The sequence below is a fragment of the Zonotrichia leucophrys genome, chromosome 1A, assembly GCF_028769735.1.
Source record: "Zonotrichia leucophrys gambelii isolate GWCS_2022_RI chromosome 1A, RI_Zleu_2.0, whole genome shotgun sequence".
Classification (NCBI taxonomy): Eukaryota; Metazoa; Chordata; class Aves; order Passeriformes; family Passerellidae; genus Zonotrichia; species Zonotrichia leucophrys.
The window spans coordinates 6,748,705-6,760,942 of NC_088170.1; the positions used below are offsets into that span (position 1 = coordinate 6,748,705).

Below are 12,238 nucleotides of genomic sequence, written 5' to 3' on the forward strand. Positions count from 1 at the left end.
AAAACCTCCTTGAATTCAGCACCTTCCTTCTTACAATTCAGCTTCATTTTCTTCTGTACCAGACAAACCCCTGTCTCTAAATTCTACATATTATAAATCAACTGGTACATGAATTCATGTACCATGAAATTCCCCAGGGAACCAGATTTTGGGTACCAGATATCCTCAGCAGCATCTCTTTGACCCAGCTGACCAGGACAAACATAGTGTCTTTCCACATGCTTATGCCATATGATGAGGATAATGCTGATTCCAACAAAAATATTCCATGCAAATGTGGCATAAAACCTCTGTGAAGGGCAGATGACAGTCACAAAATTCCTCATAGCCTCTAAAAACTGGACTGCATCTAACAAATGAGGCAAGAGTCCCTGCAGTGATTCAGAGCCTGGCAGCTGTGCAGCTGACAGCTTTCATCTGCATCTCCTTCTCAGAAGACATCATTTGTTTCCAGGACAAAATGCAAGGGCTTTGAACATCTCCTTTGAGGCCTTGCAAGCTTTTTTTTCCAGATGGAGGGATTTCTTTCTTATAAAGAATTAAATTTATTTATAATATTACATAACAAACAAGTGACACATAAATGTCAACATCAAAAATAACTGCTCTTTTATGGCCTTCAGACACATGTGTAACACCTCACCTGAAGCCAAATAAACTCTGTAGTTGGCTTCAGATTGCAGTAGTTATTCTTGGGTTTGAGACAGTCTGCAGTATCCATTTCATAGGGATTCTGTTTTACCTCTGGTGTTTAAAAAGATGGTGCTACCTCCTCTCAGATCTGCTCTTCCTCGTCTTAATATAGGTGTTCAGAATTCCTTGGCAAGGTAAGGAATGCCTGTAATTTGCCCAGTGTAAGCAGGAAACTGAGGGCATGATGGCAGGGCGTGCTCCACAGATTTAGCAACAGAGGCTAATGAAAAGCATTTTTCCAAGCGCATCGATCAATTTCACTAGATCCCATTAAATAACAGAACAAAAATAAAAGCTTTTGGTCTACAGCTTCAAAGCTGTGCGGGCTAAATCATACTTAATATAATGCAGGCCCAAAATAAGTCTGAAAATGAGTATTTATGCCGGAAACATATAAAATATTTATGCTGCAGGATTTGCTTCTTTACTGTAATTTTTTCCAGAGCCCAAATTTTATCTTCTGATGGAAGTTGCCCCCAATAAAAAAGGGGCACAGTCAGTGTACATATTGAGATTAGAGCAAGTGGCCCTCTCACAACATTTGAGATAGATAGGAGGGATTCAGTGTCTTTGACCTGCTTTGCCTCCTGCAGAGCCAGCATTTGCTGGATGGGGCAATTTTCTTCCAGAGTTTTAGCTAAGAGAGGTCCTTCCCTTTTCCAGCTTCAAACACTGTTGCCTCAAGAGTATAGTCTATCTCTTAATTTGATGGAGAAGTCTTTAAAATAAGTTCTGCGCAACTTTATTTTCAGGTGTAGTTGGCTCTAGGTGGAGTGTTTCCTTTCTTGTAGTTCCCTAAAGCTGTGCTAAGAAAAATAAATGTTATTTGGACTCTAAACTCTCTGTGGGAAAAGCTGCATCTTTAAGGGATCTGCCTGTTTTTCACAGAATTAGGTAGATCAGCTCAACATACAACATATGAGCTTAACATACAACAGCCGTGAGTAATGTGGAAAAAATAATTAAATTTTATAATCTATATAAAAATTGGCTGGACGGTTGAACTCTAAGAGTGTCTTCCCTGTGAGAATGATTGTCTAATAAAGCTTTCTATAGTGTTTGGCCACAATTAGTCTTTTTAACCATCAGAAGCTAATTTCCCACCCACACGCGTGCAGGTTAAGTTTTCATACATGTTTAGAAAATGCTGAACGATATTTTTTAGAAAATAAACATTTAAAAATGTAGCGTTAAATTTAAAAATATTTTAAAACATGAAGCAAAGTAGTATTTCCTTCACAGAAAGCCTCGGACTGGGAGGGACCTCAGAATCGTCAGTTTCACATCGCTGCCATAGGCTGGGAAATCTGTATATAATTAGGACGTTAAGGGTGAAATAATTACTCCCGCAGTTTGTGTATTTTTATATTAATTTAATATTTGTTTTGTTTAGAGACGGGTATCCCCAAGAGCACACGGGCCGCGGTGTGGGGCTCGCAGCAGCAGCTGCGTGAAGACAGCGGGCCGCCGTGAGCTTCCCACCGGGGAAACTCAGGTACGGAAAGTAAAGAAAAGGTGAAGGAGAAGGAAAAACATGGGAAAGATAAAGGAGCTGGTAAGGAAACAGACACTGAAAGGTCGCACATCTCCCGGCCAGAGCGGCCATTTTCCCGCTGGCTCCGCGCACCGGCCCGCCCGCCCGGCGGGGCGGCACCGCCGCCATTTCCGCGCGGCGGGGGCGGAGCGGGGCCGGGCCAGGCCGGGCCGGGGCGGGCGATGGCGGCGGCAGCAGCGGAAGCTTTGCCCGCTGCCCGCCTGGAGAGCGTGCGGGCGCTGTCGGGTCTGTTCCGGGAGGCGCAGCCCAGGTAGAGGGGAGCAGGGAGCGGCGGTGCCGGTGGATGTCGGGCAGGACTCGCCTCGGCTCCCAGCGAGGTCCTGCCCCTCGTGGAGTCGGCTGCGGGTTGGAAAAGGGGCTCTCCATACCCCCATAGGGGGTGAATGAAGTCCCTTCTCCTGGGGCTGTGCTTTTGGGGGTGAGCTGTCCCTTCTGTCCTGCCCCAGAGGGGTCCATGAGGAGCTGCAGTGTGCTCCGTCCTTGTGCCTGTAGCAGGGAGGAAAGGTGTTTGTCTCTAATCGTGGGTGGCATAAAATGTCCTGGAGATATAGAATGGCTCGGGTTGCAGGAATATTAAAGCTGATCCCCATCCCACGCTTGCTATGTGCAAGGATGCCTTCCACTATCCCAGGTTGCTCCAAGCCCTCTCCCGCTTGATCTTGGACACTTTCAGGGATGGGGCAGCCACAGCTTCTCTGGGCACCCTGTGTCAGGACCTCACTACTCTCACAGGGAAAGATTTCTTCCTAAAATCCAGTCTAAACCTACTCTGTCAGGCTGATGCCATTGCCCCTTATTCTGTCACTTCAGGCCCGTGTAAATAACCTCCATCCTCCTTGTAGGCTCCCATCAGGTGCTGGAAGGCATCATTTAGGTCAGCCCAAAGCTGTTCTTCTCCAGGCTGAGCCCTCCCAAGTCTCTCAGCCTTTCCTAAAAGCAGAGCTGCTTTATCTGTCTAAACAACTTCGTGCCTCCTCTGAATTCTCTCCATGTCCTTTCTCTGCTGGGATCCCACGGCTCAAGGCAGCTCTGCAGGTGATGTCTCACCTGAGCAGGGCAGAGAGGCAGAATCCCTTCCCCTGCTGCCCACTGGGGGCTCAGCCCAGCACAGGGGGGCTCTGGCTCCCAGCACACACGGCCAGGGCATGTCCAGCTCTCCCAAATCCACCACCAGCACCCCCAAATTCTTCTCCCAGGGCTGCTCCATCTGCTCATCCCCAGCCTGGATTGATCCCCGGGGGTTGTCCTTACCCAGGTGCAGCACCAGCACTTGGTCTTGTTGACCGAGTTGTCACTTGGCTGTGTAATTTACTTGACCGAGTTGTTGACGCATGGCTGTGTAATTTACTTGAGGCTTCCAGTGCTTTTAGTTAATTTCTTTGTTTCCTTTACTAAGCTACAAAAAAAAAAAAAAGAAAAGGAAATGTCTTTATTTTGTTTCTGGGAATGTTGTGAGGATAAGTACTTTAAAGGCTTTTTAGGGACTGCTTAGAGGAATGGAGTTGTGCAAGTACCTAAAACTTAGAGTGGAAGTACAGAATTGTAAATTTGTGGATTTGTTCGCGTCATTCCTGACTAATTTTGTGATTTTTTTTTTTTTTGGAGCTAATCTTTTGAACACAGTTTCATTACTGTTTCTAACTCCATGTTTTCTGCAGTGGTATCTTGCAGTTTCAGTTTTTAACAATCAAACAGGTCTTACAAGGAGTGACAGTAATCTTCCTTTTGGCATGGGTGCAGGAATTCTGACTCTTTGTTTTGACTTAACAAGAAGATGTCTTCCTTGTCCAAGAGCTGGGCTGCTGTGCCCTTTGCCTCTGCTGCCTTTTGTATTCCTGCAGAACTAGATGTGGAAATGAAGGACAGGTAGCAATAGCAAATTGCAGAGCTGCTGTACCTGCACCCAGGTACAGGAAACTGAAGTTTGTGGAATATCCACAGAGCTGTTTTGGATGGATTTCAAGGGCTGTTTACATTGCAATGTATTATTTTAATCTAAATTCCACTTAGGCTCTTTGGCAGTTTCATAAATTGAAAATTAGGGAAAATGTTTTCCATTTCAAAAATATATTTTAAATATTTATAGCTGCTTTGTATGTGAATCTTCGTTGTACTGCTAGAAAAAAATTATTTTTAAAAAAACTGTTAGTAAGCATTGCTGTGGAACAGTTTTCTGAAGTCGGCCTTTGCTGGTTTCTTAAAATCAGCTAAATATTTTCTAGTCTTCTTGCTAATTTGAGGATTTTTTTTATTCAGAAGGACAGTTTTATTTAAATTCCTTTGTAGTACACACTCAAATTGCAGTATTTGAATACGTAGGTGTAAGAGTCACATGTAAATTTTCTCAGAACAGAATCCTGCTCTATCAAACAACATTGAAGTCAGTCTGTGTTCCTTTTGCTTGCTTGCTTAGGCTTTGAGATTTGATTTCTGCCTGGAATGATCTGGCTTGAGCAGTCTGGATTTTCTTTCATAGTGTTTAAGAGACAGATTTGGAGTTCTGTCTCTTCTCAGTGATGTAAAAAGTCAACATTTCCTCCCACATTTACACCGAGGACAGACACTTCCTTGTGTACCCCCTGCAAGGTTTTCATCTTTGTATTTTACTGGAAATGTCTGTACTCTTAGGTTTTCTTTTACTTTCAATCCAATTTTAAAAGAAAAATTGTCACAGCATCTCAGCCTGCTTCTGATCCAGTGTCTGACTAAAAGTTCTATTCTGTTGCATAGCTCTGCCAGGAGAGTGGAGCTTTTCCAGCACAAGAATAACTGTTATCCTTTACCCATTTAGTCACAAAAATGTGCACAAAAGTTCTTCTGGCTTCTTTAATTTCTCTTTTTACCAACTTAAATAAGTGAACATTGTACAGTAGTACGTCTTGCACTGACCACTGGGTTCTGTATTTTGCAGTTGTGTCAGGAAATGATTGGTTTCATGGGATAATCCAACAAAAGGCACAGGCTGATAGAAGGAAACTATAGTGGGCTGAGTGGTCCCATTTTAAAATCTGCTTTTGGTCATTGTTTTTTGTGCCACTTTGGTATTTTTCCTTCAGCATTGCACCGCTGTGAAATGTAGCTTCTTCCCCATAATGCTCAAGTGATGCAGTGGTGGGCTTATTAATATTTCAGTGTAGATGGAGAATGTGTAAATATATTGGTCTTGATCAACTGTGAGGTTGCAGAATAAAAGACATGCTTCCTGAAGATCTGAAACCTAATGTTGTGGTAATTTAGTGACATTGGTGTGTGTTGTTGTATTTCTTCCTGCACTCTCCCTTCTTTGTAAGTTTCCTCCAGGCCCTAACAGACCTCAACATTGGAGACACTGCACTGTCAGTAAGATGTAGCTTAGCATAAAATTGTCACTATTGGAGCAACAAATCTGATAAGGAACTTGGAAAATGTGAACTGTGAGTAAAGACAAAGAGTTTTGTTTAGTCTAGGAAGGGAAACGTGGCAGGAGCAGAGGTGGGAAATAATCACTGAATCACAGAATAATGAGGTTGGAAGAAACCTCTAAGATCATGGAGTCCAACCTATGCCCTAACACCTTAACTATAGCACCAAGTGCCATGTCCAGTCTTTTTTTAAACACATCCAGAGATGGTGATTCTCCCACCTCCCTGGGAAGAGCATTCCAGTACTTTATTATTCTTTAGGTGAAAATTTTTTCCTAATATCCAACCTGTACCTTCCTAGGCTCCAGACATGTCTAAGGGTGTGCTTAGGGACAAGGTGGATTGGCAGTGTTTGTTTAATGTTGAACTTGATGATCTTAAGGATCTTCTCCAACCTTGCTGATTCTATGGTTTGATTTATGGATGTGATCACTTAGGAAAGAGGAGGTAGAATTTCTAATTGTGCAAATGTGTAGGCATTTGAGTGAGCATCAGGATGCAGGTAATACCATATCACCCAGTAGTGTTTGATCAAGAGGACTTTTAATTCTCCTCTAGGAGGAGTTTTCTGCGTGAACATTTTTTTTTAATGCTACTTTACATTTCCTCTCATCTCATGCAGTGTCATGTATAAACCTACCAGAGCTATATGTATTAGGGAGACTTTTTTGTTTCTTTTTCATTAAAATTCCAATGAGCTGTTGAAAAGTTATGAGGAATACTGAGGCAGCACCATTCTCCTACAGCCCCTTTTTTGAAAATGCTGATGAGAGGATTTTGTGATGTTTTTGCTCCTTCTACTTAAATTTTCTACTATGAGTAGTTAAATACTCAGAATAGTTAAAGATTGCTGCAGAAACATCTTTGGCTTTACAGTAAGAAGTGCCAACGTCATAGGCTTTTTGGTAGGAGTGCATTTCTATTTTTTCTTCGCAACAATTTCTGTATTTCAGAGAAACGGCGGAAGAAAGCGTGTTTCAGGATGTGCTGGAAATCCTGACGAGCACCTCCAGTGCCATTGAGCAGAGCTGTGAGGACTCCTGTGGACTGGCAGATTTGGACACCTGCCTGCTGCTGATAGCAGAGTGCTTCAGGTGTCTGAGGAATGCCTGTGTGGAGTGTGCCAAGAATCAGCATGTCCTGAGGTACACCTATTCACCCTTTTAGCCCTACCAAAGTACCACCTTCTGATGTTGGTGTGGTTTTACAAAAGAGATTCTTATTTTGCACGGCTGTGTTAGTTGATTTATTAACTGGCATTTCCTGCTTGATGGAATCACTTGAATTCAAAAATGCAAGAAACAAAAATAGCTGAGCTATTTGTAGGTCAGTTTGGGGCCCTGCTCAGTGATAGAACAAAGTGTTTGGGTCCACAATCCAAGTTGATTACACAAATGATATAAGCCTGCTGGCAACCTGACTGTAGAACTATACTTTTCCCCCCTTTCTTAATTTTTATGACATAATGAATAATTAAATGGTCTTAATAATCAGTTACAGAATTAGTATGTCTTCTAAGGTTTATTTAAATCTGTCTGGCTTTCCTGGCAAAACACAGCATGTAAAACTGTCCATATGAATCCTGATATATATATATATATATATATATATATACAGGCAAGTTGAGCTTAAAGGATATTAAATCAATCTGGTTCCTTAAGTTATTTAGCCTCTCTATTCTTTGCCTGCATCTGTTGTAACATTGAAGGCATGCTTGTGATGCAACCAGCTGTAGTTAGTGCAAACCTGACAGTCTGGTTGATGTTTCTAAAAAACCCAGCAAAATAGCAACAAACACCCTCCTTGCCCCATGAGAACCCCAAACCAACCAACCAACAAAAAAATGCCCTAACTTGTCACAAGTTGGTTATATCAAAGAATTTCTGGGGACTACAGTCTTAAAAATTGGTTTCTTGAGACGTTTAAAATTTGATTTATTGAACTAAATGTAATTTTGACATGGGACCAAGTTTTAATTTCTGTACTGGGGCAGAATTCGATTAATGCCACAAAAATTGCAGTGCAGATCATTCTGAGAGTTTATCTATGATTGCTCCTCACTGGAGAAAAGATAAATGATAACTTGGCCTTCTCTGCTTCTCTCTGAGAGTTTTGTATGTTTCCCTTTGAGCTGGCCCTGTTGTTTTTTGGTAGCTGTCACTAATTGCTTTGTTGGCATTGAAAATCCTCCAAGTTTATTATGAAGTAAGAGAATTCTTGTTCCGGATGCTTGACCTCCAGACAAAGCAAAGTTTTTACAGAAATAAAGCTGTTTAAATTATAGGAATAACTTGCTAATGTTTAATGTCTGGTAGGAAGAATAGCAAAAAGGGAGGAAAGGCTACTTAGCTCTGAATGTTCTGTGCCCAAAATTGGTAAAATGCAGAATGATGCAATAAACCCCTTTGATTTGCTTCTGATGGTAGTAATGTGGCTGCTGATAGGGAGGCAGTAATGTAGGAGAAATTATTTTTGTTTCAAAGGTCCTGAAGATGCTAAAGATTTCCTGTTAACTTAAATGAAAAGCCTTTTAAATTTTTTTGAGTGTATTGCATATAAAGTGAATTATTGTATTTTATTCCCAATTTAATAATAGGAACTTGGGTCTCATCTCTACATCTGTCCATTTGATAAAGTTGCTTCATGGAATACAAATCAAAGAAGAATTGTTGCTGACTGGTAAGGCTGGGGATTTTGTTAAATGTATAACCTGCATTCTATTTTTTTTACATGCATGGTATGATGTCACTTTACTGATGCATTTGTTTTATTAATAAGCTTAATTCTTTCTTGAGTTGCAGTTAAAAATTGGCCCTCTCTTAGACTGCTTGAAAAAGGTCTCAAGTCTAGTTCAGCTGTATTTTCACTGAACTTTCCTTGTAGATTGCTAAATGAAAGATATTTGGAAACTTTTTAATATGAAGCAGAAAAATTGAGTTTTATAAAAGGAAAAGTTCCTGTAGTACCTCCATTCAGAATACTTTCTGCTGTTTTACTGTCTTTTTATTTGCTGATTTTTAAGATAATTTATCTGATCCTAGGAAGCAAATTTTGGCTGAGACTTCTTAAAAGTGGTTTTTAATTTTCATTTGGATACCACAGTTGCTGGCCAGTCAGGATGGTATCTGGTTTGAGTAGTGTTCACATTTCCTTAACAGATGAGTTTTTTCTTTCAGTGCAGTGAAAATGTGACTGTATAGTACTAGTGGTAGTTGTTGCTACTCATTTCACTGGATGTTAAGGGTTTTCAGTAATTCTCACAAACTTTATTTCCCAATGTGTGCACTTGGAGCTTTATACATTGGACTCCAGATGTGACTGTTTGTGGTTGCAGACAGTATAGCATGTTTGTTTTCTTGTGTGTCTGTTACTTCTTTTCGCTCCTGTTCCTCAGTTGAGGTTTTTTACTGGAGTTCTGCTGCTGCTTTTCTGCTGTTTTGTGAAAGCAGGTGAAACAGCTGCCATACAGTTACAGTTATGCTATCCTAAAACTATACTAATGAAAGAGAAAGGATACATCAGGAGTCTTAACAAGAATGAATAATAAAACCTGTGACTGACAGCACAGAGAGAGTCCAGCACAGCTGGACTGGGATTGGCCATTAAGAAAAACAATTTACATGGAACCAATCAAACATTCACCTGTTGGTAAACAATGTCCAAGCCACATTCCAAAGCAGCAAAACAGGGAGAAGCGAGTCAGATAATTATTGTTTACATTTCTCTCTGAGGCTGCTGAGCTTCCCAGGAGGAAATTGTGAGAAAAGAGGATTTTTCAGAAAATATCATGGTGACACTGTCCAGCCTGTCATTGTCTGTGCTGGGGCCTTGGACAGCACTGGGGTCAGAAAGCTGTACAGATAAAGTGGGCTTGCCACCTTCAGCCCCATGAAAGCATCCTTGCTGGGCTCTCACATGTGTGTGCTGCGCTCTGCTCATGGGTTTGAAGAAGGAGGGGAAATGCTATTGAGCAAAAAGCCAAGGGGGTAAAACCCAGTAATTTGATTATCTGCTTCAGGTACTTTTTCCAAGCCAGAGGATGGTGTGAAAATCTGTTTATCAACATTGAATATAAGGGTGGCATCAACAAGATATTTTTAACAGGATTTCTGTAGTTATTTTGTACCTGCTACTCTACATAACCATTCAATAAATACATCTAAGTTATAACCAAGATTTGCTGTGTTGGCCCAGGGTAGGTGCTTCATTTCATGCTGTAAGTAGCATTTATCTCCTTGGGGAACCTCTGCATCAGGTGAGCATGGCTTATGTATTCCACACATGTTAGTACAACAACAAAAAAACTGAAGACAAGCAAATGTTGCTAATTCCTTGCTGAGTGATCTGATGAACTTTGTTGTAAGTGGAAATTAATGTAGTGCCTAGAGCACAGGTTCCTTCTGCAGGGTTTACCTCAGAACTTAACAGTTAAATTTGGCTGTTAGTTTTACTGAAGCAAATTGCTAAATTGGACTTGGATAGCACTGCTGAAACAAAAGAGACCCATGAAATTAGTAAATGGTTCTGTATTTATTAACTGTGATTCTGTTTCATGATTCTTCTCATGTTTCATAAAGGAAATCAGGTCACAGGGCTAGAGTAGCAAGTGTATTTTGTTCTTGCAGATAATTAGGTGTTAAGTGGAGTATTTCAAGTTGTTCATTTGGGTGTGTATCATTTCCTCCCTCAAATGGCTGCTTGGATTGGATGATCCCTCTTGGTGCCTGTGTATATTCTTAAGGTTTTTAAAATACTTTCATATTGCTTCCATAGCAACTAAGTACAAGGAGGAGGAGGTAAGGGTGAAGGGTGAGCAGCACTAAATAATGTTTCAGATCATATTAATGTGAAAATTTTCCAGAACAAATTATTGTAGGGTAAATAAACTTGAAGTTCCAACAGTATTGTATTTACAAATCTGAGATTGAAAATTCTTTCTGCAAACAGAAAAATTCATTTAACCTGATCTATGGCAGATTTTCACTCTAATCCATTGGTAGCTGTTAAGGCTAGTGAATGAGTGGTGTGCTAATTTTTGTAAGAAAGCTCAGTGTAGTACAGTTTCAAATGGATCAAACCAGAAATGAAATAAAAGTATGAATTGTTTGACCACTGCTGTGACCAGTGTGATGGTTAAGGGAGAGGACATGATCAGAGAAACAAAAAAGGAGGTGTTGTGCAAAGTGGTATGACTAAAAACTGTTGCTAATATTTATTCAAATAAATCCAGACTCCTTTACATCCTCTCTGCTATGAGTAATACTTTAAAAATAGTTGCCCAGGGGTTATATACATGGTTATTTTGGCTTGTCAATTCAGTGTATTTACTGAAACAACTCTACTGCATGTTTTTACCATAGATCTTACTTCTTCTTTTTTTCAATGCTTTAAAAAATGAGATAAATTACTGTATGTTTGTAATACTTGTCCCAGCTAGCTGTGGAAAAAGTGACTATTTTGATTACATAATATACCACTAAGGCAGTGGGCCAAAATCCTTGAAGGTGAGTTAGAATGTCTGTCCTGAAATAGCTCTTTGGAACTTCAGGTAAGTTGAAAAATAGTTAATTTATACATACAGCATTCAGAGATTGTTCAATCCCATGTACAAGCCAGCTGTCCCTGTAATAAGAGTCTCTTTCTTTTTAATACTTGCATTAAAAAAACACAAACATTTTTAGTCCTTTCTTTTATGTATTGCTAGAGTTGCCTGTTTGCCCCCACTCTTTCTCCTTGCCACACCATTGCTGGTACAGATTTTTTTTGGTACAGAATGTTTGGAGCCTGTGTTTGTGTCACAGACACTTCTGGGGATCTCAGCCAAAACCTGTGCCCAGGTGTGCTGCCTGTTAGAGCAAGGCTTGGGGTGTTTCTGCTCATAATTCTACAAAATCCAGAAATTTGGTTAAAATGTATTGGATTGTAGCTTGAATCCATGAACAGGAATTTGACCTTGCTTCCAGTTTTCTGCAGTGTGTTCAAGGGTAGTTAAGAAGCTACAGATACTCTCTTCAGAACAGAACTTGCAGCATGCCTTTAAAAGCAGTGATGAAAGATGATTCTATGTAAATTTTTTAATACTGCACTTATTATAGTAACCTGAGCATTTTCTGGTAGGAAGTTCAGCAGCATGAATATCATATGTCTAACACCTGTTCATGCTTCCTTTGGTGAGGGAGGATGTGTGGGAAAATATGTGATATTTTAAACATTTTTCAAGTACTACAAATGCTCTGTTCTTATAAGGGAGCTATAAAAAAAATGTTCCTTTCTTTGAGCTTTCTTTATTCCCCCTCTCTCAATTTTTCCTCTGTACCATTTTCCATCTCTCCCTTTTTCTCTATTTTTTCTCTTCTCTTTTTTTTCTCTTTTTTTCTCTCCTATTTTCCTTTGTCCTCCTTTTTTCTCTCTCCTATTTTCATCCTCCTTTTTTCCTTTATCCTTCTTTTTTCTCTCTTCAGCTGCCTTTTTTTCCTCTGTCCATCAGGGCCATTAATAGTACCATGGATTCACCCTCAGTCAGTGTTGTTGAACTACTCCCTCTGTTTTGGGCCTGATTGGTTCTCATGCATATTTTCCTTTTAGTTAA

At 40.4% G+C, this 12,238-nt stretch overlaps 1 protein-coding gene across 1 annotated transcript in view; it reads left to right on the top strand.

The window, feature by feature from the left end:
• The first annotated feature begins 2,387 nt into the window (after positions 1–2,387).
• ATXN10 (ataxin 10) overlaps positions 2,388–12,238 on the top strand; it is a 76,048-nt gene continuing 66,197 nt past the window's right edge. The window contains exons 1-3 of the mRNA XM_064736747.1: positions 2,388–2,498; positions 6,603–6,794; positions 8,246–8,328. Coding sequence (XP_064592817.1) covers positions 2,410–2,498; positions 6,603–6,794; positions 8,246–8,328 — 364 coding nt within the window. The 5' untranslated portion in view covers positions 2,388–2,409. The remainder of the gene's footprint in view (positions 2,499–6,602; positions 6,795–8,245; positions 8,329–12,238) is intronic.